Source organism: Numenius arquata, chromosome 1 (genome assembly GCF_964106895.1).
Source record: "Numenius arquata chromosome 1, bNumArq3.hap1.1, whole genome shotgun sequence".
Taxonomy (NCBI): Eukaryota; Metazoa; Chordata; class Aves; order Charadriiformes; family Scolopacidae; genus Numenius; species Numenius arquata.
This window is the reverse complement of record NC_133576.1, coordinates 59,135,623-59,161,920: the sequence shown is the minus strand read 5'-3', so window position 1 is coordinate 59,161,920 and position 26,298 is coordinate 59,135,623. Positions and strand designations below refer to the sequence as shown.

General features: G+C 38.9%; 1 protein-coding gene across 1 annotated transcript in view; it reads left to right on the top strand.

Annotated features, from left to right (window-relative positions):
- Window positions 1-25,618, top strand: part of EGFL6 (EGF like domain multiple 6) — a 42,730-nt gene extending 17,112 nt beyond the window's left edge. Inside the window, exons 6-12 of the mRNA XM_074155055.1 lie at window positions 1,819-1,953; window positions 3,652-3,774; window positions 10,304-10,630; window positions 20,180-20,260; window positions 22,052-22,138; window positions 23,482-23,747; window positions 24,972-25,618. Coding sequence (XP_074011156.1) covers window positions 1,819-1,953; window positions 3,652-3,774; window positions 10,304-10,630; window positions 20,180-20,260; window positions 22,052-22,138; window positions 23,482-23,747; window positions 24,972-25,067 — 1,115 coding nt within the window. The 3' untranslated portion in view covers window positions 25,068-25,618. The remainder of the gene's footprint in view (window positions 1-1,818; window positions 1,954-3,651; window positions 3,775-10,303; window positions 10,631-20,179; window positions 20,261-22,051; window positions 22,139-23,481; window positions 23,748-24,971) is intronic.
- Window positions 25,619-26,298: the final 680 nt, after the last annotated feature.

The window sequence follows — 26,298 nt, the reverse complement described above, 5'->3', positions numbered from 1 at the left end:
TAGTCAACCCCAGGGAATGATATTTGGCGGGGGGGGGGGCGGGGTTAACCTTTATTCCTCTCAGGCAACATAGGAATTGCTTAAAGTTGCATAAAAATTACAGCTGGGAAATGTTTTATTTCCCAGAGCTGCCCAAAATACAAAGGAAGACAGAGAATGGAAATTTCTCCTTGGAGATATTCAAAAGCCACCTGGACGTGGTCCTGGGCAACCATCTCTAGGTGTGCTTGCTTGAGCAGACTAGATGACCTCCAGAAGTCCCTTCCAACCTCAACCATTCTATGATTCTGTGAGAAAACTTCTTGCAACAGATGCTATTTACTAAAACATCTTTAGCAACATACCTAATGATATTGACGATTTCACATATTTTTACATTGTTTCTGTCACGATGGTGCAAGTCCTCCAGATCACAAAAGGCAGGTTGAACATGATACCTTACAGGCGAAGAATAACAGTAGCTAATCCATTTCGGATGCTGCTTACCAATACATACTGGTTGAATGATTTCTGCAGCTTAATGGATCTTTTAGGTGTTGAGAGGTTTAACATTCAAACATAAAATATTAATTTTAGTTCCAGTGGTCAAAACATTATACTTAACATTTCAAAGAGAAGATTAAATAAATGCATCAACCAAGAGACAGAGCTTGTGTAGAAGGACAGTTACTGTGTGAATTGTTCTCCTTAACACAGCTGTAATGTCGTCATGTATGAAGATCATATGGCCTGGGACTACTTTATCACTTTTAGGAGCTATCAAATAAACCCATATGGATACTTGGCTCAACTTCCAAACTATAAACACTCCAACATGAGAACAGTATTTCTTTCTTTCAAATGAAATGAGTTTGTAATTGGAAATGTCCTGCTTTGAGTAATCAGCAGGGCTCTTGGACTACTACCAGTCACAGTTAACATGTTTGAATTATGTAAGAGCTATTTGAAGGTGGACATTGTAGACATATGCATTTACATACAATAGACAAGATGAGTGGTTCTTTTAAATATCTTACTGGATTATTCGGGCAACTATTTTTATACTTTTGTATATTAGGTGATAATGATAAAAAGACTGACTGTGGTGTCCAGCAGCACTCCACAGCAGTTCTAAGCTGTAAAGGGTAGCAGTGTGCTGTGTCACTGCTGTGTGCTAAAAAGTGATAGGGAAGGACAAATGCCAAATGTCATAATTAGCACTATTTTAAATTTGACGTTACAACAAAACAAATCAAATTAGTAACGCTTAATTACAATGGTTGTTGAATAATATTCTTAGGCTCCTCCCATACAAAGCTTCCTCCTTCTTGCTCCAAAACGTCTGTCCCTGTCATCTGCTTTGCTGGGCAGACCACTCTCCCAGTGGGAAACTCTCTCCCCACTATATCTTGACTTCATCCAGCAAGAGGAATCGCAGAGATTCAGTAGAAGAGCTGCTGCTGCTCTTGTTTTCCTGTTTCTGGGGCTTTCTCTCAAACTATTCTCTGACATTTCCTTTCTCAGGGAAATAATGGAATTTGTGGAGTTCCTTCTGGCCCTGCTCCATGACGTTAGGGCAAATCAGTTTCCTCAGCAGGGAGAATCCCCACTGCCGGTTACCTTAGCTTTTACCGTGCCAGGTCTCAATCTTCCATAAAGTTAGTTCACATTTTTCTGCTTCGTTTGCAAAAGCTGTTCCAAGTGTGAAATTGTACGACTTATTTATTAAACATCTTGTGATAGCCAAGACCAGACCATTCCTGTGCAAAGTCCAATTAGCTCTTGATTTCCCATTTTACCTTCTCATGGATCTGACCAGCATCCCTTCTCCTGCTCTAGACATTGATGAATGCTCCACTGGCAAAGCTGTCTGCTCTTACAACCGCAGATGCGTCAACACATTTGGAAGCTACTACTGCAAGTGCCAGCTTGGTTATGAACTGAAATACGTCAGCGGCCGTTATGACTGTGTAGGTAAGATTTAGCCCATGAATTTTCCTTCTTCATTCTTTTTCATTCCCACGTCATGCATCTTTCTTGTCATTGCCTGAAGCGCGTTGGCCTAGTCTGGGGATATTGCCTCAGAAATGGATAAAAGATGTCACACTAAGAATATTCTTGATGGCGCTTTGAATTTTTCTCTAGGTTTTCTCTGTGGCCTTCTGAAAAACCTAATCACTGGCCCTTGCAAATTAACTTGCCTCATTGTACCAAGTCAAGATGTGCAAGGGCTTGTAGTACATTAGCAAAAGTTGACTACAAAGATGTGCTACTTCTAGTACAGGTAAAGAGCCATTCTTTGTCCTCTTGGCTTCCAATATATGATGAACAAGCAGTCCCACAATCTTTTTTTTTTCTTTAATGATAAAAGTGAATCACGTGCCTTTATGACTGTAAAAACAATTGTTGGATGGACAGTACAGAACTTCAAAAAAATTTATGAAAACAGTAGGTTTTAATTACTTTTCAGGTCTCTCTTGCATGCCTAAGTTTCTCCCAGACAAAAATAAATACAGACAAAATGTTATCTTGACATGCCCAGGTGTTAAAACAAATGTCAAAACACCTTTACTCCTGTTTCAATCCATTAGCTGAATTTCAATCCATTAGCAGTTGACTACATGAGGGCCTGGAAGGGATGGAACTACTACAAGAAGTGCATACAAAAGAGAATTCATGGGTTTTGTTTATATTTGCTTGGTATTGGGAGTTAGGGGTGGAAGGGAGAACATAAGGCAGGTTTTGGAGACTCAAGTTTGCATATCCTGTTGTGTGTAAATCCTGGAAGTTACAAAGTGGAAAAAAAATACTTACTTTTTCATACAATATGTGTGCATGGGGGAAAAACTGGGGATGTCTCAGTAGTCAGGATTTTACCTGCAAACCTGAATCTCGTTCTCAGACATACCATATTTTCAAGGCAATCTTCCTGATGCTTGTCTCATATCTGACTTACATTATGAGAGGACCTGTCAGCTACTAAAAATGAAGCAATCTGGAAAAAATGCAAGTGGTGCAAAAATTTGTGCAACAACTTGGCTCCCTCGTGTGGAGAAATCAGAAACATCTTTGTGATGTAGCAAAATAATGGAAAAGGAGAACAAAATCAATTACTTTTGATGCCTGTACGTTTTGCTGTGAGTTGAACTTAATATTTTCTACTGGATTTTTCCTGATTATATTTTTTTCATACAGCATCATGTGTATGCTGGAATGTTAGAGGTAGACAGAAGATCTCAACATCTTGGCATGCTCAGGGTTACTTTCCATTGCATTTCTTCTAGAATGAATGAAAGAATGAGAAAGATTTGGTGAACTGTTTTTTAATTGATGTCACATATTGTCTTGATGCCTTTTGCATTTTGTTAATAGAAGAGTGTGTACAATCTACAGTTTGAATCCTGTGCTCAGTCAGAAAATCACTACGTTCACTTTGTCTTTTCTGGGATGCTCTACATTTTCCATGGATGCATATGCCAATAGTTGTGCAGTTGGAGCTGATGTTCAGTATTCTCTCCTAGTGTGAACTCTTTTGCCTCCTATGGTCTCTGGACCATCTTGGTCTAATACTAGTGTTTACAATACCTGGAAACAGATGGCCAGCACAAACAGGCTATCATGAAGCCTGAGTTTCAACGGAGTTTTCACTGAAGCATTTCTATCTTTCCCTAGATGTAAATGAATGTGTGACAAATACACACAGGTGTAATCTCCATGCAGAGTGCCTCAACACGGAAGGATCCTTCAAATGCAAATGTAAACAAGGCTACCGAGGAAGTGGATTCGATTGTGCTGGTGAGTACCACTGGATGTCCTACTATAGGAAGAGTGCTATATTGGTTTTCTCCAATAATTGATAGTTAAAAGTCATTTTCTTGGAAATGCCATTCTGAACAGTGCTGCAATACCAACTAAGCAGGACCTTTCCACAAAATAATATAACAATTGTACAAGTCATTGCATAGTTAATACAAATAATATTTGTTCAAATTTATTTTGCCAATGAGTCCCCAAATCTCATAGTATCACTAGGAATTGCAAATAGAATGGAGAAGAGAATTTCGTCTGAAGAAACAGAGAAAATAACTTTTAAAAGTCTACTGTATACTTCCCTTCAACTCCCATGGCCAGCCTCTTGGAGACCTGTGCAGTGCCTTCCAGGAGAGTTTCAAGGTAACTTAGCAAAAAGTGAGAGAAGGGAGGAAAGCCATGACTTTTGTGCTAAACTGTTTTCACTCATAATTTTGCCTTTGTTTGTCTACTGAATATTGAAGACCTCCTATAAAGATGTCATTACCTGGTTCTAATTTAATATGACCCTCCAAGAAGAAAGAAAGGCAGGCTATTCTTGTCTTTATATTTAAAATGAACTTTTTTTTATTTAATACATTTATTAAAACTGGCAGAGGTTTCTCCGGTAACATCCTGGGATGTTTTCCTCAGGAGGACCTCTAAGTCCTGCTCAAATTTTTTGAATAAAAGACATTGTGAAAACTTTAAAAGTTCTTGTCTATAGCAAATGAAGCCTACGTAATGTATAAACCTTTTTTCCTGGGTCTTTGTCAAGTAATTCTTGATCAGATATGTATTATAATTATACTTCATGGTTAGAGATATAGTCTATGAGTCTCTCTCATGACATTAACAGTAATCATGTTCCCACTCCCATTATAATAGTAATTGAAATTTCCAATATCACACCAATAGTTAAACTTTCATGAAGTTTCTCCTTCCATTAAAAAATGTTGACTTTTAGCAAGAAAAACTAAACATACAAAAGCCTGACTAGTACTGAAAGGGTTGTTTCAGACACAGATTGTCACAGTAGAGCTGTTTAGAAGGTTCTTCATGCTCAAATTCAGTGTTATGAGCCAGTTTCCTTGCTAGACCACATCCCTTGTGACATGTCACTGCAGCTCACTGCAACAGAAGGATGCAATGGGGCTTGAGACCTGACTTGAATATCAAAGCAAACTGTCACGACACATCTTTGTATGGTTCTGTTAAAACAAATGTACCATAGATTAAATGTTAAACAAATACATCTTTGAGCAAAAAGGTCTGGGTTTTTTTTTCTTTTTAATGAGAAGCTGAAAATTTCAAAGGAAATTCTCTTTTTGACTAAATCTATGCATAAAATATTCTTTCCTCAAGCAGAAATGATTCAACAGGAATGCTTGCTTAAATATGAACAAAGGAAATATTTTAGCTTGTGGAGAGGATATGACACATTTTTTAATGTCTAGCCCTGTAAAAAAAATCAGTGCTGAAGACAGATGATTTCTTTCTTCTCACTGGTGTGTCTATAAAATTCTTTGCTGTCTCTGTGCATACTTCCTCATGTCATATTTCCAATTACTGAAGTCCAATAGTTATTTAGAAGAGGATAGATATTTAGAAGAGGATGTGCATTCATAAACTTAGCAGAACATACTAAATGGAAAAAAGATTTAATACAAGCGAGGACAGAAGAATAAAACACAATAATGAGAGAAATCAGAGCCATAAGCAGAAGGTCAAAAGGCAAGGGTCTAGCTAGAAAGACGTATGGAACAGTAGAGGGGGGAAAAATACAGTCAGTGCTAAATTTCTCTGGTGGTAATTCCCACACATACACCTTGGTTTTTTTAAGCAAAGAAGAGGAGGTTCTTTTAACCTTGAACGCTTCAGTAGTTGATTGTTACTGCAATCCTCAAAATAGTCTGATCTGCATAACTGATGGGGGTAGGACATGTGCTTTGCTATTAGGGAAAATGTTTTTTTGAGTAGTGACACAAACACCAATTAGATGTACCAACCTACACTGAAATGCTGTGTTCTCCGTGTCATACAGCAATTGTGGAAAACCTTTGGCTCTACTGAAATCAAAGAAAGTTTTGCTGTTGGGTTTAACAGGGTAACACCATCCTGAGAATTTGGGGGCTGGAGGCTGTGGCTTCACGTTTCTTTTGGTGGCAGCAGCTGCAGCTCCTGCAGCCCATCCCAGCACCCAACAAATGGGCCTGGGACTGTGCTGCAGCTAAAAGAAAGGCTTAGTGAATACACCCTCACTACTCCATATTATTGTCCTCACAGGGTGGGAATCTCATTTCCACGGCGAACCATTAGTCCGTTATAGCAATTGTCTCTAGTATATAACAACTTGGCTACCATGGCAGCAGTGTTAGCTTTTTATAACAAATGAAAAGCATTTTAATATATAGTGTTATTTTCAGAGTAAGAAATGAGAGTAACTAAGCTCATTGTTCGTAATGAAACTTCTATGGCTACATCTCCTCGTGCTAACAAATAACCTGATAAGTGAGGTCATGTAAAATTCACCTTTGCATAGAAGGTGGGGGAAATTTAATTTGTATGTCAGTATACTAACTTGGAGAAAGCTGCTGAAACATCAGGCTGCAAACAGTGCTGCTTGTACGGATATGACTTGTGATTGTTAAGGCACCCTTTTGTCATTCAATACTCCTATACACATGAAATGTTGGAGGCTATTGCTGCACTGTCTCTAGCACACATTTAATTTGAGACTTCATAGAGGTATAACCTTTCAAATGCTCCCCAAAAGGGTCCTAGCCATTTCCACATCTGGCCTCTATCTTGCTGCAATCTGTTGCTGTTCTCAGGTTCATGTGTTTCCTGATTTCCTATTGTGCATTGAAAAACCACATTTCCCTCACCGCATGCTTCTATGTCTATTCCAGCTTTTATTTAAGAGTAGGGTCTCACAAGGTTCCATAAGCAATTAAGATTCCTTGGGAAAAATGAAGCTATTTTTAATTCATGTTTCTGGTAGGAAGCTGCAAAATAACAGGAAAAAGCAGTATTAACTTAAAGCCTACAACCTTCAGGCGTTACTCTTTGGAGCTCAACAATGGCACTCTTGTTATTGCCCGGCTAGAGGAAGAGATTACTATTCTTCATTATGCTTTGCTGCATATATAAATGGCCATACAGTTACAACAGCTCTCTTTGTCCCTCTTGTATTACTCAGGTTCCTTTTTTAACTCATAGGGTAACCCCAAAAAACTCATACATGACTTTGCTTTCTTACTACCTTGCCATTCCTGAGTTGGGTTTGACATCATAAAATTTCAAAACTTAAAAAGTGATTCTGGTCCTCTCACTTGTGAAATTCTTATGATTCACTTCACTATGGAGCCAATGCTGCAGTCATCCTTTAATGAATAACACTTTAACTTTTGTCATCCCACATTTCCTACTGGAAACATTGCTGGCTGGTGTCGTCATGTATTAAGCACAGTTCAGCATGATGAACTTGCCCTGATTTCTCAAAGCACCCTTCCCTAAATAGGATGGTAAAAATTTTAGAAATAAAACAGGCTAGGAATATATATTAGTAGATTATATTCCATGGTGCTTAAAAAAGAATAATAGTCTATAATCTGTTTTTTAATGTATCTATGAAAACTTTCAGACTCTCTTAAGACTCTCTAAAAGAGGTATCTTTCATTCTGAGGTTGAGGACTTTTTAGACTGGTTTCTGAAACTGTGTCCTGCTGATCTAATCTTTACTCACATCTACAGACCCCTAAATATGGTAAATGATTGTGTCTGTCATCCCCTCTCCAGCTTTTATATACAGAAGCTACAAAGGGAGCTACAAAAGGACTTGTAAGCCAATCTCCTGGGCTTGTCACTTACCGAATTTTTAAATATATTGCTGGGTATGAAGGTGGAAGTAGTGCGGTGCCTGCTGGAGTGCAGAGCAAGCTGTCTCCTATTGCAGTCCCCTTATGTTCAGAGCCCCAGCCAGCACTGGCTGCAGTCACAGAATGTGTGGGAGGAAAACAGGTCACTGTCTGTCCCTCTCCTGTATCATCCCCAGAGTATTTTTACACAACACAGCACAGGGACAGGAGGTTGGCATCTGCTTTCTATGAAAAGAAGCACACGGAGAAAAGTCCTATCCAAGGTTATAAATCCAGTCCATCTGTCCCAAAATGCTACTATAAGGTTTTTATTATTACAAAGTGAGGAGCAAAATAGGAACACATTCTTGCCCTGATAATGCAATCACTAGACAGCAAAAGCAGAGGGAAATAAAAATAGCTGACTTTCCCTACCATTTGTGATCCCAAAAGGCTGTACGCATTATAGCATCAATACTGATGGAGAACCAAAGACAGGAAGCAATGTATATAAGGCCATTCTGACACACTGGTAGAAGTGGTCTCCATCTATGGAAGAGTCTTTGTTCAGCAGACTGAAACTGCTCAGCTCTCATTATTTCCATGTCCTTTATACTTCATATAAAGGACTCAAACTGCAGAACGCTGTCAAACTGCAGTAGCTTAGGATATGGTTGTGCTATCCTACTTACCAGTCCTTCTTCCCAACCCACAAAGATTCAGGCTGTGGCCAACGTTAGAGTGCTGAGTATATAATTGCATGGTCATGTCATAGCAGTCATGAAATCTTGAGTTGATTCAAAAGCCTCATTGTCTCAAAGTCCATTGCCATGGACTTTAAACCCCTTTAAAGGACACTCTCTTCCTCAGTAGCTCTGGTGCTATGACAGGTAGGGACTTGGCTAACTCTCATGGAATCCTTATGGTGGGGTGGTATCATCTCATAAACTAGAACTCCTCAGATTTATGTCTTCTCTAAAACTTGCATATTTTTCACACAAACCCTTCCAGGCCTAGTTTTCGCTCAGTGATGTTCCTCTACTGATATTGAGCAGCAACTAATGTTGCTGATAAAAAGCAACAACTGCAGTATTGCCATAATTTCTCCTGTGAATATGCTTTGTAGTGTACACATACCTTGAACAAACTGATTTGAATAGCCCTGGTTTTATCCCTCAATTATGATTTGGCCATCAGCACAAAGAGCCATCAGTCTTTGTCAGATGACAGAAGAGTATATCTGGAAGGGACTAAAAGAGATCAGTTAGTCTGTTCTTTTCCTCTGAGGCAGATCACATCCAGCATATTAGTGACAGATCATAGCGTAACAATTTTTTAAAACTTCTAGTGATACAGTTCAAATAATCCTGTGGTTTACTATCCTACAGCAAGGACAGTAAGCAAGTTTTTCATAATATGTAACTGAAATCTCTCCTAATTTCATGCAAACTGACAATTTTCCTATCTTAAGAGAACACAGAGAACAGCTGGCCAACACACTGTCTCAAAGGAGCCCTTTGTGCTGCTACTGGGTCCCACCACTGGTGGAAAATCAATCCCGCATCCCCACATCCCTAGAAATGCATCTTCAAGCGGGTTCCTATGAAAAATGTCCCTCATTCAAGCATCCAAACATAGTTTGATGATTGTAGAGAGAAAAATTGAATTTTAAAAGAAATTAAAGGCTTGTGTCTTGGAGCTCAATGCATTGACAAGAAAAGCATGATTTGAAAGTCAGTCCTGCCATATAAATATAAAAATGTCCTCTTAACAATTAATGTTTTGAATTTTTTTGCCTGGATATAGAGGATATTTGTCTTCATTATACTTCATAATAAGGAAAACTCCAAATTCAGATTTTTTTTCTTTTCATTTTACAGGTTTGGACAATCTCAATTGACTTTTACCCCACTCCTAAGTTTTTTATTTCTGGCAGACTTTATGATTCTCAGCGAAATCGAAAGTTGCAAGATACTATAAGGCTGGTTATCCTTTTAGTATTTTTTAGCCAAGAGGAATAATAACATAGTAAAAATCTCAGGAAATTTTACATTTATGTTCTAGTCCACCTTGGAATTACAAGAGGATAAAAATCTGGCATTCTCGGAGGGCTCCCTGAAGTTTTGGGGGTTTACCCTTAAAACTAAATATTCTTTAGAGCTAAGTAAAATGTGGTGGAGCTGCTTGAGGTATCTCCTCTCAAAATGCATTCCATTTCAGTGGCTTCCAGCTTTTGGTGCAAGTAAAGTTAGGCCAGAGAAGTTCACAAAAGACAGCTAAGAAAAATGCTCTTTGCTAGTAGCAAAGGGAATTGTAGGGAATTGTACCTCCGTGGACAATTTTTAGTAGTCCATGTATTGAAGACGGATATTTTTTTTTAACCCTAGCTCCAATATAAAAATAATTAATGTAAGGAGCTCTATGGCCTGTGTTACACAGGAGTCCAAATGAGGTTATGAATAGAGGGTCACTTTGGTCTTCTTGTAACTCAGAGGGTTGTCTATACAAGAGCTAAACACGTGTATGCATATTCAGTTCTGTGCAGAGCTGAGCTTATATCTCATAGTAGAGAATTTGGCAGCATGGGTCTCAGGACATTGTAAGGACACCATGGTGCCATTTATAAATGCTGCCATTCCTTAGATGAATATTTAATATTTTCTTCTTGGTTCTAGTTATCCCTGAAAAGTCAGTCAAGGAAATTGCAAGAATCCCTGGAACAGCTAAGGACACAATTAAGAAACTTCTTGCACATAAAAACAGTGTGAAAAAGCATGAAACAATCAAGAACGTGATCCCAGAAGCAGCCGTGACACCAGCTTCTAAGACCCACTTGCAGTTATTGGACTATGAAGGTGGTATTGATCTTGGCGGAAGCTACAGGCAAGGGAAAGAAACTGAAGCTACTACAGAAGAGGAGGCAGAAGAGTCAGACGAAGAGGAGAAGGAAGATTTTGAGAATCAAATTGAGCATGAGCGAAGCCTTAGAGGAGATGTCTTTTGTAAGTTTCTTCATTTTTAAAAAAATCTGGTTTCAATGTAAAAATACATATAAACACTAACAAAATCATCACGAAACATTACAGCCATTTTATCAGAATTTACTTGTAGAGAGTGAGAATCGACCTAACGTACCTGCAGGTGAGACTAAAGGTACCTAATCTCCTTTTTAGGGTAATCTGTCTCCAGTCAATGTGAGCAGAGAGGGATTGTGCTGTCTTGACAGCCCTTCTGCAGGCTGTTGCTTTCAGAGCAGCTTAAATGTAGCACACAGCTTCTCCCCATTTTCTTCACAGAAGCCCCAGCAAAAACAAGACAGTGTGCTGCTTCATTACGAGTAAGACAATAATTAGCTTTGATTCGTGGTAGGCATAGTCATCATCCTAAGTAGTGTGCGTTGTTCAGAGGAAAAACACAGACTTTGGTGTTTTGTGTTTCAAATAGTATAGACTATTTAATAGGTACTACTGTTGTTCATGTCATTCCCAACAGAGAAATAACAGTGTGAAACACAGAGCTTTTTTTTATCCCTTTTGTTTAAATGTCAGACTTTATCTGAATGGGCACGCTCACATTTAAAGCATTTGATGGTATTTGAGCAGGAGTCTTGCTTAATTTCTGACATCAGTCATTTATCAGGAAGATTGATATAGGTTACCTCAGTCTGCTTTCAGATGTTTCCTTCTAACTATTATCTTGCATGCTATGCGATTTCTTGCTGTGTTCTTTAAAGTTTTCAAATGCATTTTATTGGTTTTTAATACATCTGGCTCAGTCAAACATTCTTTAAGGTAGTGGAGAAAATATGTAACATGAAAAAGCCACCCTGCTAGTAGTTTGTTCATGATGCTTTCTCTTTTCCAAAGTATAGAAAAATAATAAATACTATCTCACAGCAATTAAAATTATTCACCGTATTTCATAATGATAAAAATCCACACAAATGAAGTTTAATTTAGCATTCAAATTGTTGCTATTTGATTTGAAAAGATACACAAGTATAATCTTTTTAAAGGAAAGATGATTTTAAAGTCCTCTGGAAAAAATGATCTGTAATATTGCCTCTGTAAGAAAGCCAAGAAAAAATGTGATTATTCACCTAATTACATTTGAGAATATAAGGTTTTTTGCCAAAGGCACTATTTTCCTAAAATTGCCTTTTTTTGGTTTTCAGTGATAATTGGCTTGCTTCAGTTCAGGCTAAGGATATAGACTAATAAATATTGCTTGCCCGAATTATGCTAGCGAGCTGATAAACAGAGTCAGGTCAGGTCAACGAGTCAGGTCTTTGTTCCCCAAACTCCTTCCTTCCTGTAAATATCAACAGTGAGTGCTTAACGGTATATTTCAGGTTTGCTGAGAATTCTAAACTGGAGAGAGTGACCCCTCCGTTAAAGGGCAGAGCTGCTATTAAGAGGGATCTGGCCAGGCTGTGACAATGGGCTGACAGGAACATTATGAAGTTCCAACAAAAGCAAATGCAAAGGGAGAGAAAAGCCTCATGCAGAGGGTTTTACAGACCTTGTTACAGACATGGGATGACTGCTTAGGAAGAAGCTTTGCAGAAAAAGGGAAGTGGTTCTTCCCCTCTCTTTGGCACGTGTGAGACCACATCTGAGGTGCTATGTCCAGTTTTGGGCTCTCCATTACAAGACAGATGTGGACATACTGGCATAAGTCTAGCAGTGTTCTACCAAGGTCAGGGGCCTGGAGAACATGGTATATGAAGGGAATCTGAGAGTAATTTTTTTTTCAGCCTGAAGAGGAGAAAGCTAAGGGGAGATGCTATAGCTGTCTTCAACAGGGAAGGCACAGCCAGATTCTTCTTGTAAATATACAGCAATAGGACAAGAGGTAATGAACACAAGTTGGAACAAAAAAAAATCATCTAATTAGATATAATGAAAAGAATATTTTACAATGAAAATGGACAAAAATTGGTACAGGTATGAGGAGACGTGGTGAAATATCCATCCTCGGAGATATTCATAATATGACTGAGCTGGAACTTGAGCAATCTCCTGATCAGGAAATCAGACTAGGTGACCTACAGATGTCCCTTCCAACTTACATGTTTCTATGATTCATTCTATACCTTCAAAAGAGCATTTCAAAGCAATTGAGAAAATAGTGGTATCCAGTGTGTGTAGACCTGCATCCTGGAAGATGCTTTGATGCCCCTCTGGTACTGTAAGCACATAAGCTCACAATCAGTGATATTTCCAAAATATCAAAACAGCTGCCACCTAGCCACATGCAAAAATACACTTCTGCATGTCTTAGGTGGACCAAATGGTGAAAATATTCAGGACTGACATTCCACATTGAGCCCTTCCTTGCAAAAGAAGAAAAGCTCAGGGTGGGAATACCAAAGTGAGGGAATGATACACAGAGCTCTCTCTTCCATGGTGGGACCTTGGTGGATTGAGAGCTCTCTTCAAACCTTTTGACTGACAGAAGGCATACAGGTCAACAGAAAAAGAGAACAGCAAGATACTCAGGTTGAATGCTCAGGATGCCAGAAATAGTGCCCCCAGGGTAGGGTTACTGTCTTTTTTGGTTTAAAGGACATAGAACTCTGCTTTCTGTGCCTGGTGTGACAAGGGGAATGTGCTCTCCTGTACGTGACTTGATGCAGTTGCAAAACGTGGATCATATAACCTTCCCATTGAATACTTGATGCTACACTATTTGGAATAGATTAATTTCCCAGATTTCAGTTTGAGTGAGGGAACGCGGGGAAGAATTTTGTCCATAGGAAAGCCAAGTCAAAATAATATACAAGAGGTTTTTGCTGTGATATATGGTGAGATTCTTTTTCAAGGACTTTCTCAACCAAACCAGGACATTTGAACACCATATACCTGGGCTAGGCAGAGACTACTCGTCTCTACAAAATTGCCACTAAAACTGACAGCAATGATAATTAATATGATTGCTTGAAAATATTAAAGCACTGTGGCTTATCTGTATTGTTGCCTATATTGTCTTTGTTCCAGTCACATTTGGCTGGAATTTTCCATTATTAATATAAGGGATTTATATGCTGAAGATGCCAGAGAGATTTTATTTCACCAGGGAATACTGGCAGAAGGTTGATGTGCATACTAGTTTGCCCAAGATGTAGTTTCATTAAGTATGTGAACTTGTATTATTTATGGCTTTCTTGCTTGATATCAACTATGTATAGCACTTAAGGCATTGTTCCATTTGCATTTTTCTTTCAGAATGGGTTGCATATGTTAACTGTGTTTCCTTTCCTTTTAAATTTTCATATGCTATAGTTGATTCTTGCTATTATAAAAATTCAGTCATGATTCAGGCACATAATTGGCTTTAAAAACTTTCATTTTTAATGATAATTTGGAGTACATGATTAGCTCAAATTTACAGCTAGTAAATTTACACATTGTTTTTTTTTCCTCCTCTGCTGATGTCTATTCGGCAGTGATTCCTTTACTACCACATTATGTCACTCCATGTAATGCCCTCAAGTATTCACAGAGCATCTGCCTTTTGTATTATTAATATTGGTATTTGTTTTTTAGGAAGAATGATTAATTAGGAAAAATGTATAGGTTGTGCTTTTTAGAGATCCTAATTATTATTTTTAAATTTACATATTATTTTATCATAGTAGTTTTACTACATAATAAATATATCGGGAGCTACAGAAAAATACTGTAGAGAAAAAGGCAATTACTGTATGGATATTGAAATTATTAAAATAGGCCAGTTACCAAAATACAGGACCTTCAAGAAGACAACTACTCACAGCTTTCTAAAAAACCACAATAGTTAAAGGTAGCAATGTGAAGCCCCCAGCGTTGAAGAAATGTCAAAATTAAGGTCATCTGTGAAAACTTAATTTTTTCTTCTTATATTTTTATACCTTATGATACAGTCTGTAATGACTTTATATGACTATTTTCCATGGTTACCTTACCTTGTCCAGTGTGAAAGAAGGAGCAGATTAATAAATAGGACTCTGTCCTACTGATTGCAAAAATTGCAGATGTGTAGAAAATGAGAGTAAACCAAAGCACTGGAAAGCTTCTTACTCTGGAAGACATGTCCTCTCTGTATGAGGAAGAAGACACAGAGAAGTGGACCAAATTGCTTGGTTATATAAGCAATGACTGTACAGATGCTACACTCAAGCTAGAGGTGAATTAATAGTGCACAACCTTAATTCCGACATTTCCTAATGTTTCGCTGCTTTTTGTGGACCTTTGATAATCCAGAATGGTATTGCCAACTGCAACTAATTCCATATTCTGTACTTTATCAATTTACAAAACTCATATCATGGTTCAAACACTCCCCTAGTATCATGTAGCCAGCTACGTAAATTACAGAGTCTCTTCCTTTGGTAGCACCAAGAATGATAAAAAGGTTTTGGTTTTCTGGTTTATTTGGCAATACTGAAAGTGGGCTGTTTCCCTTATAGGTTCTAGGCTCTTAATTCTGAAAGAGAGCACTCTCTCAGTTAATCAGGATGTTTGCTTTTATTCTTTTCTGATAATTAGACCACTGTGTAAGCAAATAATGCTCAGACCAAAGTTCAGTCCACAGCTATAGATGTCTAGGCTGTATAGGCTCAAAAGATGTCAGGCGTCTGGTGAATGTAATTCTTTCAGAGGAGGATGCGGTAGCAGAGACGTGGCATATTCATTTCAGTACAACGTAGTGATGTACTATATATATAGGAAGCTAGTCTTCATTTTACTAACTCTTGTATTTCATTTGATTTTTTTACAGTGCCCACTCTATATTTCTCAGGGTTTTTTATGAGCTTTGAACATCAGAGAGCAGTGTTGGAAAGACAGCAAGTACCATTTTTGTGAGAGTTCCCACATGCTGCAGTTGCAGGCACTTTAGAATTCTATGTGTTAGAATTACCGAAAGTGAGTTACTTTTCCCAAATTTTGTATTTTATTTTTACCTTTAGACTAACAAAATAACTACATTCATTTTTTACATGTAGACTAACCTACCTAGGCAAAACCAGGCATAGGCATTTTCCAGGGGACAGAAAAATCAAACAGCTGTAACAAGAAATAAAAATATACCACATTGCCCACAACTAGCACACTTAAATACGTGTGCATATTCTATATGTATATTCTGCCGTATATCTGTTCTTCCAGTACAGCTACCTCAGCAAGAGCTCAGTGTGATGCCACAGATGATTTATAAGAAATACAGTCCCACTAACAGGAAAGAAAAAACAGGGAATTAAAGCTTGAGGATAGCACATGCATTACTGCAGACAAACAGAAAATTACTTCCAAGCTATAAACCAAGCCATATTTTTCAGACAAAAATGTCATTTCCAAATGCACAGGAGTAATTTTATGTACAGCAGTTGGCAAAGCAGGGAGGTGAAACCAAGTGCACATAAAGGAAAATCTATCAGTGTTTTCAGTAAGTTCTTTTAGCACAAAGTCACTTACCGGTCACTTACCAGTGCTTTTGTACTGCTTCTGAAGGGTGCCCATAAAACAGTGCTCTTCAGACCTATTCTACTGAGCTTCTGCCTGTTGGGTTTGGGGTTTCGGCTTCTTTTTTTTTTTCTTTTTTTTTTTTCTTTTTTTTAAATTTGAACCTTTTAATATTGCAGCTTAGTCCAAGCAGTGCTTTTCCAGATGTGCTCCTGATGCTTCCTATTGCTTTTTTGATCTCGTTGCCCCTTATTTGACTTATAGACTGACTTGAGGGTCTATCTACGTGCTACTTTTCAGGTGGACCTGAGCTCACACCAGTTGTGCTCCAAGCAAACCAGGTGCAGGCCAGCTTCAAACAAGAATTCATGTAATCAGAGTTGGCACAACTGGCAGACCAGTGCTAACAAACCTGTTTGACAGGCAGAGTGAACTGGTGTCTGCCTGCACTTCTCAGAGGACCCTGCTGTGCACTGTATGAAAGGATACGCTTGAACCTAACTAGCTCTTTAAGTGGCAGTCTGTTATCTTCCTTTAGTTAGCTATCTAAAAGTCCGCGGACAGGGAGATGGCTAGGAGGTGGCTCTCCAACCTCATCTATTTCATTATGTGCAGCACTCCCAGTAAGCCTGGTGTTTTTAAAGTGGAATTCTAGTTTCATGTATAAACTTGTTCCTAAATCCCCTTCATGACACTGTATTTAGGCTCATTTATACCAGAACAATGTCTCAATGCTCCTACTTTCTTATTTTCTGAGGCTATTGCTAAGAAGTGTTTCCATGATTGCAGACATCCTCAGTAGTTTCAGAGTTGTTGTGGGTGCCCCATCCCTGGAAGTGTTTAAGGCCAGGCTGGATGGGGCTTTGAGCAACCTGCTCTAGTGGGAGGTGTCCCTGCCCATGGCAGGGGGGTTGGAACTCAATGAACTTTAAGGTCCCTTCCAACTCTAACCATTCTATGATTCTATGTGAGTCCTCTATTATTTTTCAGGGAAGGACTTTCATCCACATAGAGCTGGCTGGGGCTATTCTATTTGGCAGAAAGTCTCTTTCCTTGCTGCAGTTTCTGATATATAATACAATAGACAAACTGCATCTCACATGGCTCAACGAGATTGTCCCTCCTCAGAACAGGGGCAATATTCAGATACATGTCTCAGACAGCAACGTTGAATTTCTTGCAGACAAATGAACCTGTGTTAGCAACAAGGTGGCTGTTCTCATGACCAGAACGCCACCAACTTACTTATGGTCAGCTTATCACAGACATTCATAGACACAACTCCTATGGAAATCGGTGGTATTTAGTTAGATAGATACCTCTGAAGACCTGGGTGTTAGTTCTATCTGCCACTAATTCTTGGTCATATGATCAACCCGTCTTACCTCGTAAGAGTATCATGATGACATAAATGGATAGAAGTGTGTGGCACCACGGTACGAAGGGTTGTATATGTAGAGATTATATAGTAGATAGTGCTGCAGATAAGTAGATGGCTGGGCACCAGCAGTATTGAAAGAAGGATAGACTCTGCTGTGCCTAAAGGGGGACGTATGTGAGCTTTTGTTGGTGAGAGTATGTTCTTAGGGAACATGAGATGAGGCCTGCCTTTCTGAAAGCACCAGTTGACAGCAGCAGAGCTGTACGGAGCAATCCTAACTCCTGCCTAGTACTTAGGAGAGGAAAAACTTTGGATCCTGGGTATGTCATATGATGGTCTGATGTAAAACGTAGGCCCATTCCAAGAAGTAAGGTTTCTTGGAAACTTTTCTGTAAGCTGAAGCTTACAATTTCTCATAATATGCAGTGATATCGTCCAGTAAGTGGAGAACCTGAGTGTAATGCCTGACACTGAAAACAAAAATAGATTTGAATACAAAATTTGGTTCTTCTTATCTGCATGAAAATTCTTCACTTGAAGCATCTGCAGCACACAGCTACACCTGCATGTATATCCCTCAAGTGAATTCAAGTGTAATTTAATAACTCAATAAATAATTCATTCTGGCAGCTGTTGTCTTCTGTTAAATCACTCTTTCCAGAACTGATCATATTTTAATAGCTCTCTTCATTTTGGCAAGGGTTTTCACAACCTGAGCCTCTTTCACTAAGTATGAGGCCAAGTTTATGGCATGACAGTGAACTTAACACCTAATCTCTATGTGCCTGTTGCTAAATGTGTATATGTAGACATATATTAATTTGGAGAAAGATATATTAATCCTTGCCTTAAGTAAGAATATTATCCAGGTGATTTAAGCAAAGGTCTGGGTGAGAGGAAGGCTGCAAGGGCAACAAGAGAGGACACGCTCCTGGCAATTCATCAGAAAGCTCTTAAGATTGCATGAGTCTCCTTTCTTGGCTCAATTCAGCAGCTCTGGAAGTGCCTCCAGGGCCTCTTCGTTAGTGTATTTCCTCTGGTGTACACACAGAGCAATTTTTGACAGTTTTGAAGGAGAAGAAAGGTTAAGTAGATGGCGTAGTCTATATGGTGCTAGGAGGCTCTGGATTGCATTAGGTTGTAAGTATATTCTTAAAACTGAGTATGTGTTTATGACTGGGTATGTTGGAGCATTTCGATGGAAAGCCCTAGCTCAGTGGAACTCGGGAACAAACTCCCCTCTGAACAAACATGTGTGCATGTGAAAGTAATAACTTTTAGAATATTTGGCATTTGTGACTTTCTAATAGCATGTATGATATAATGCTGAGTAGGGAAAAGTTATTGAAAAGTAATTTCCATTTCCATAGCTCCTATCATCTGGCATTGAGGAAGTCTAAGCTTTTCTTAGCGCTGCCCACGTGGTATGGCTGAAAAGTGAACTTTAGTCTGTCAGGCTTTCCACTAACTTCTTTTGTAAGCAGTAATCCAAAGGCTCCTTCCTCAGTCCTCCTCTAAAATGGCACATTTAAGCTCCTCCTGTTTTCATAGGTGTCATATATCATAGGTATCATCTGCATATGTGTTTGCGAAGGATAGAATCCTCTGCCAGTGAAAGCAGATCTTCCCCTTATCTCATGTGTGATTAATTATTCACACAGGCTTTGCATAAAGAAGTCAAGACTATTTTTTATTTTATTTTTTTGGTGAGTGCACTTCTCTATCAATCACTTAAAATAGTACAAAAGAAGCTTAATCACAGAACTTTAAAAATACTTAGTATTTTAGAGTATTACTTAGAGTAAATAAGAGTTTGCAAGCTTCTATATCTTTGTAGTTCATCAGACAGGAGAGGTTTTGGCTTGGTCTCTGGGGCTGCTGCTGAAACATAGTACTTCTTGAGTAACTCTCTCCTTTAGTTACTCCTTCTTGAGTAATTGTCTTAGAGAATGCACCTGACATTCATTGACTGTGCTGCTCTACTGACTCATCCAGTTTGGCATAAGACACGTCAACGAATTTTTACCACAGAACTTGTTTGGGGGTTTCCACCAGGACTGGTTATCAAAACATCAGGCTGTGCTTGCCAGCTGTTGCAGGGAGGGTGAGGAAGAGGTAGGGCAGTTGCTGCAGCCTTCCTTCCCAACAGACAGCAGAGCTGGTCAGGTTTACAGGAGAACATGTACTCCAGAAGAGAGTATGGCTTCAGAGAAATTATTTTCTGGGGCTTCTGTTACAGGAGCACCAACTATCACTTACCTGACTACAGAGCTGTGGGCCTTTGATGCATCAATGTTTATGGCTTTTACAAAGTCTTTGACATTACCCATTTTTTGAGGCTGCTGTTGGAAAAGTGCTGCCAAGCTCTACCAGACACCTTTGCTGCCTGGTAGAGTTCAGGTACTTTGATCCTTGGTTGCAGTTTTGTAGCAAGAAAGCAGATCACCACACCAAAGAAAGATCATGTTCAATGTTTTATCACCTCATAAATCTTACAGCTCCATTGCCCACAGCTTAGACGCACAGTGCTGTGGAAAACAGCAATTTAAACAAAGTTTTAAAATTCAGAGTTCGATCCAACTGGGATTAGGAATGTGAATGTGGTGGTGGAGTGGAAAACACATACCCCAACCATTTTAAATAAATGATGGCAACTGGTGTAAAGGAATAAAGTTCCATTTTCTGTTCCCATGATAACTCAGCACTTGATAAGTTGTTTTCCTTAGTTCCCAAGGTGAAAGAAGCAGCTGCCTTCGGACCTCTCCTGGCACAGAGGAAGGTTCCAGTGTCGAGACCAGAGCAAGAAGGTAGATTATTTTTATTCTACAGTATTTATTTTCCTGTGCATTGTGTGTTTTCATAACATATATTAGCCAAGCCAGAACCAGTTTAAAAGCCTTTAACATAAAACAAAGGTTAGGTGAGCGCATTAGGGACAGTATCTGGCCAAATCATTCTGCCAGTTCCAATGTGAGAAGCTTTTTTTCTGTCCTTTTCAAAACATACTTTAACAATGTCCTTCAGCCATATTCTCTTGTTTTTTCTCCTGGTCCTCTGTCAGAAGTCAATAGGAGTTTCCCCTGAACAAGGTGGAATAAATATTTACCCTGAATCTTAAATAGCCTGGCTGTGAATTTATGATAGTGCCCAATTCATCAGTAAGTCCTGTGGATATCAGAGTAGGATGATACCACCTGTTCTTTCTCACATTAAAAAATTGTTGTCAGGGGAGCTGACTGATACAAGGTCCAAGACCTGCCAATTTTTGTTCACAAACAACTAAAGCTTCTGCCATGCCTTAGGAAACTGCTTCATGCATTTTCAAACAGAAAACTTCACTGCCTCTTGGGAACTACAACAGACTGCAGCCTAGCTCTGGTCAAAGCAGAGCATAAAAGCAGAAGAAAGGGCACTGTCCCCCTCTCTCCTGGTGGGAAACAGTTTCCCTATGATGGACAGAATCATGGAGCTGACTATAAGGACCTGCTTATGAGAGCCACAGAAAAAAAAAAAAAAAAAAAAAGCAGAATCCAAAAGGGGAGACTGAGAGATTGTATTGAGCTGATGCCTTTACAGGGCAACAGCATCCTCCTGGGGAACTACCAGCCAAGTGGGCAGGGGGTGAAAGGCTGGGATCGGCTGAACTGAGATTATTTTTAGGACAAGGTGGGTTTCACCCAAAAGCAATCCACAAATGCTTCCAAATCTTAAAGAAAATACAACAAAACAAACCAGACTCGTGTGCTGGATGACACTAAGGATCAGATGCTGTTTTTTTTCCAATTCAGAAAGCAGTAGTCTCAGAATCAATGGATTTATACAGTAAAGCTCTCTAAATGCCATGTACTGCACTTCTCCATCTCATGATAAAACACATGAAAAGAACAAGAAGGATGCTTCTTTCTGAGGAAGTTCAGATGGCTGACGTACTATTCTTAATCTGATCTGTCTTGCTTGCATTGCAGAGTGTTCTTTCTCTGTGTATCTGATGCTTTTCATCTCCACAGTCACGAAGACTGTGGTGTGCTCTGGGTGACACCCTTTTTCAGTGTACTCTAAAGCTCAACTGATTTGGGCTATTGCCAGCTCCATGAAGTATAAGTATCAAGTGTGGACATAAAGGATTCCTCTCATGGAGGGCCAACCTTTCTTTCAATAGATAAAACCGGAGCTCGAGCATCTCAGCTGATTACAACTACAGCAGTGCAACAAATGGGGAGAGGAAAGCTCTAAAGTTGGCAGATCCTAAACCATTTACGATGCTAGAGTTCAAAACTAACACCTCCAACTACACCTGCTGATCGGCAAACACTCATAGAGAAGTCACAGCATATAAACTCATGTGCAGATGGGAGATCAGCAGTAAAAAGACACAGCAGATTTTCCTATGAGTTAAAGAAAGAATTACTACGTAAATTCTAATGTTTTGCTGTCTGCAATTTAATGTAGGTCAACGCTATCTGAGCTCAGATTGTAGATCATTTTAGAATGACCTATGAATTCATAACTGGGTAAATAAAGAGCAAATTGCTTTTATCAGTACTTATGATATAGTGCTCCTTCTATCTATGAGTCTCCATTGTCAATTTTTTTTTCAGTTGATTGCAGCTTCAGTCGAGGGGTCTGTGACTGGAAACAAGATGCTGATGATGACTTTGACTGGAATCCTGCTGATCGAGATAGAGGTATTTAAATATCTGTCCTCTAGCTATGCTTTGATTTGATGGCTCACCCCCTCCAAAAACAGGGGGACGGAGGGGAAAAGAGAATCAGGAATTAGCTTTCCTATCAGTGAGTTATCTTTATAACAGAAAAAAAAAGGAGGCAGAGAATGCTGGGAGTGGAAATTGTTTATTTTAAATGTCGAGTTGGCAACTGGTAATCACTATCATATTTCAACACAAACAGAGAAAAGGGATTAGAATATAACTGCTCAGAACTGTAAGGTACAAGGCAGTGGAAACCTTATTAGTTACGCATTGTGTCTCTCCAAGACTGTTAGGGCAATTAACCACACGTCTGCCATGTAGATGGAGGTGGCAACGTAGTCACTCACATGGCTTAGATAACATTGTGATAACGGCTCAGAAATCTCAAGCTCTGCAAACTAGTCACAAACTAGTGACAGCATTCCTCGGAATGAACCAAGGGCAAGGGGCTGTTCAAGAACAACTGATACCTGACCTGGTACCCATGCCAGGCCTGCTAAAACCTGAGAAAGAGCTCCATGGGTGCAATGGGTGACTGCTGTGCTGATGTATATAAAAAGGTAGGGCTGAAGAAACATGTTTGAAAGGATGCCTCTTCCCCTGTGACAGAGGAAATGCTGCAGAAGACACTGCAGTAGAGACTGGTGGATCCTGCAGGCTACCTGCTCCAGTTCCTACACACACATTCCCTCATGGTCTTTCCGTCCCAGTCTTTCTTCACTAATCCTTCCTCTCCTGCTGTGTATATTTCCTTTTTCCCAAGTCCCTTCTCTGTCCTGTCACTTTCAGGAAGAGTTTACCTTGACCTTACCCTGTCTCCCCAAACTTGCATCTGCTGATTATGACTTTATTTATGGGCCCAGACAGTTTAGCTCTTTATCACCTTGTGGGTCTCTGTCATTTCATTGGTCCTCCAGGATCTGGGGAACAAATTATCAGTTCCTTTAGAGGACAGTGGAGAAAGTACTGAGCTAGCTCAAGTACTGAAAATGGTCTGACCACAGAGGCACAGCAGCACGTTTCAGGCTGTTGCATTTGAAAAACTGAGATGATTTTGCCTTTGAAAGATAGCACAAGGAAGAATGACTGTAATTGCCAGTGAAATATGAACTCATCTCCTCTGTAAACTGATCTGACTTCCAGCGGTGCAAGCCTATTCCTTGTAAAATACGCTTCCTGCTGCTTTTCTCTAGTCTGATTTTAAATTATTCAATTAACACAGTTTCCACATATTTTCTTAACAAATACATATTCAATTTGCTAATAAATAACACAAGTTCATTAAACATGCATTTGTCTTTTTCTTTTTTTGTTACAAGGTGATGGGTACTACATGGCTGTTCCAGCCTTTGTGGGGCACAAGAAGGATATGGGGCGTCTAAAACTTCTCCTCACTGACCTCAAACCAAAGAGCAGCTACTGCTTGATTTTCAGTTATCGTCTTGCCGGTGAGAGAGTGGGGAAACTTCGAGTGTTCCTGGCAAACAAAAAAACCACTCCTGTCTGGGAGCAGAACAAAGGAAAAGATGAAAGGTGGAGAACTGGAAAAATAGATATATTTCAGGGGGCTGAAACAACCAACAGTGTAAGTGTAGCATAATTTTTAAGCCAACTACCATAATCAACCTAACAGCCTAATTTCCTAATCCTCAAGTGGTCCACCAACTGTTTTATAGGCATCACTTACTGGCAATTGAAAGGCTTATGTGAAATGGGAAACAGAAGCACAGATTTTAGGAGGCAGAAAAGTTACTATCTGGTTGTAATTTCAGAACTGAATTACCCCAGTTGGTTAGAACACTGATGCCAGTAATCCTGTCATTTTGTAAAAACTGCATGAGACGATAAATTAACACAAACAATGAAAATCTCTATTTAATATCTCATGCAACAGAAACATACATACGTTGATGGAAAAATGAAAATTATCGCTTTTTCATAGAAGAGGATGCTCTCAAACCACACTAAACCAGAAAATTAGTGCAAAAGGAGACATCATGTATAACCAAGGGTGGGCAATCAGCCTAGAAGCAGGACATACTAGCCAACCGGGAACACTGTGCACTGATGTATGTCTGAAAACTGCCTCAATCAGAGCTTCAGTAAGTTTCTCCTTCAGATTCTAGGGTCTGGTTTTCATTTATGTGACTGGACGTTTTCAGTGCTGTGTAAAGGCTTCCGCTGCATAATTGAATACTGGGAGTATAAATCAAATGCAAGCTCTTTTCAAGGTTCTTTGCACTGGTGGAATGATGTAGAAAAGCCTTACATAAATGAAAATCAGACTATAAAATAAAAACCCAGCCATCGTATTCATAAAAATGAACCTACTTTCTAGATATAGTATACATATTGTACTATACCTATACATACTATAGATAGAGAGTAAATATACGTAGTATATACACTATATATGTAGTATATCTAAAGTACATATACCTCAAAACTAAGGATCCAAATAGATTGAAAACAAACAGTTGTAATGCCTTCAAGGAGTACACTAACATCACATACTGCAGTTAAACTATGTTATTATAATAGGATTTCACCCAATTTGCATTTTCTTTGTACAATGAAAAGAAGTAATCTTATTAAAGGAATCCATTTGGTATTGTAAATCTGTGCAGAGAATTATCAATCTAGTTCAAATAATACACAGAAAATCTAAAAACTGCAAGGATTTAAGTCATTAAGTCTTGTATTGTGATAAAACATTCCTCAAATATAGCATTATTACTAATTAACATTGAGAGTTGCTAAATGGTTGGATAAATGACATTTTGACAATACATCTCTTTTCTTATGGCAGGTAACCTTTGAATCAGAACGTGGGAAGGGCAAAACTGGAGAAATTGGAGTGGACAACGTTATATTAATTTCTGGTCTATGCCCAGAAGATACCTGATAATGGATATTTGAGTATACTGGATTTAATCCTATTTTTAATATTTGCCTTACTAGTAGTGTATTTTTGTATAATTTTCTTTGCAAAAAAACCCGAAAAGCATAAAAACTGTGCCTTGAACTTAATGCAGCAATACAAACAGAAAACCTGACATGTGCAAGAAGCAGGGTACACTTTTTTAAGAGTTATTCTAATACATGCTTTAAGTGTAGCACTACAGTATTTTATCATTCAAGGTCAGGGTTTTTAAAGTATTATTTGTCTAGCTTTTTTACAAATTCTACATGTTTTTATTCCTTAAAGTTCTTTTCAAGACTATTCTTAAGTCTTTGATTTCATTTTTTCTACTTCACAAGAACATTGAGCAGTATTTAAGAGGATGTTACTACTTCTGGTGACATAATTTTAACATCCTCCTCAGTTTGTAGATATTCAATCTATTCAACAAGTAAGAGAAAAGAGAGGAGCTTTATTTCCTTCTTGACAGAGCTGTGCAAGTTGTAACTGGAATCATGTCTTTGAGGAATATTTTCACTACCAATAAAGTATGTAAAATACCTTTTTTGTCATCAATGTCTTTGAGTCACACAAGTCACTGTTTAGAAATGATCTCTTTATAGTTTTATAAGTGTGTAATGTTCATCTTTAACAGACGATGTTACCAACTGGCACTGAAAAAAAAGAACACAAAGAATGACCCATTATTAGCACTTAAGAAAATTGACGTTACGTACTGACCTCCAGGGACAAACTGGTTGCTGTTGCATTGCAGGCATCCTTTACCCCACAAAGGTGTGAAAGAATGGTTTTCATTTTCCAGTAGACAGTATAGCCTAGTGGCCACAGAATAACACTGCTTCTTACACAACTGAAAAAAACCCCTTTGCTGCAAGTCCCTTGATGTCACTTCAAATTTCAGCAAAAGGGATGGAGACTATCTGATATTCCCAGGAGCAGGGAGGTGAGCAGAACCTCTACCTCAAACTAGGAGCTGCCACCATGCCACCCCCAACAATGCCACCCCCCCCCACTCTTTCACATGAACACACACACATACATGTACATGTACACGTACACATTTGAGGAGGGTCTAGAACCCAGGTTCCACCTTTTCCAAGAAGTCGAACTACAATGCTGTGGAGGACAAAACCATCTTCTTCTACCTTGTGATCTCTTCTGGAAGTACCAAATGGTCTGAATCCCAAGAGGACAGAGATGCCCGTGGAGGAGC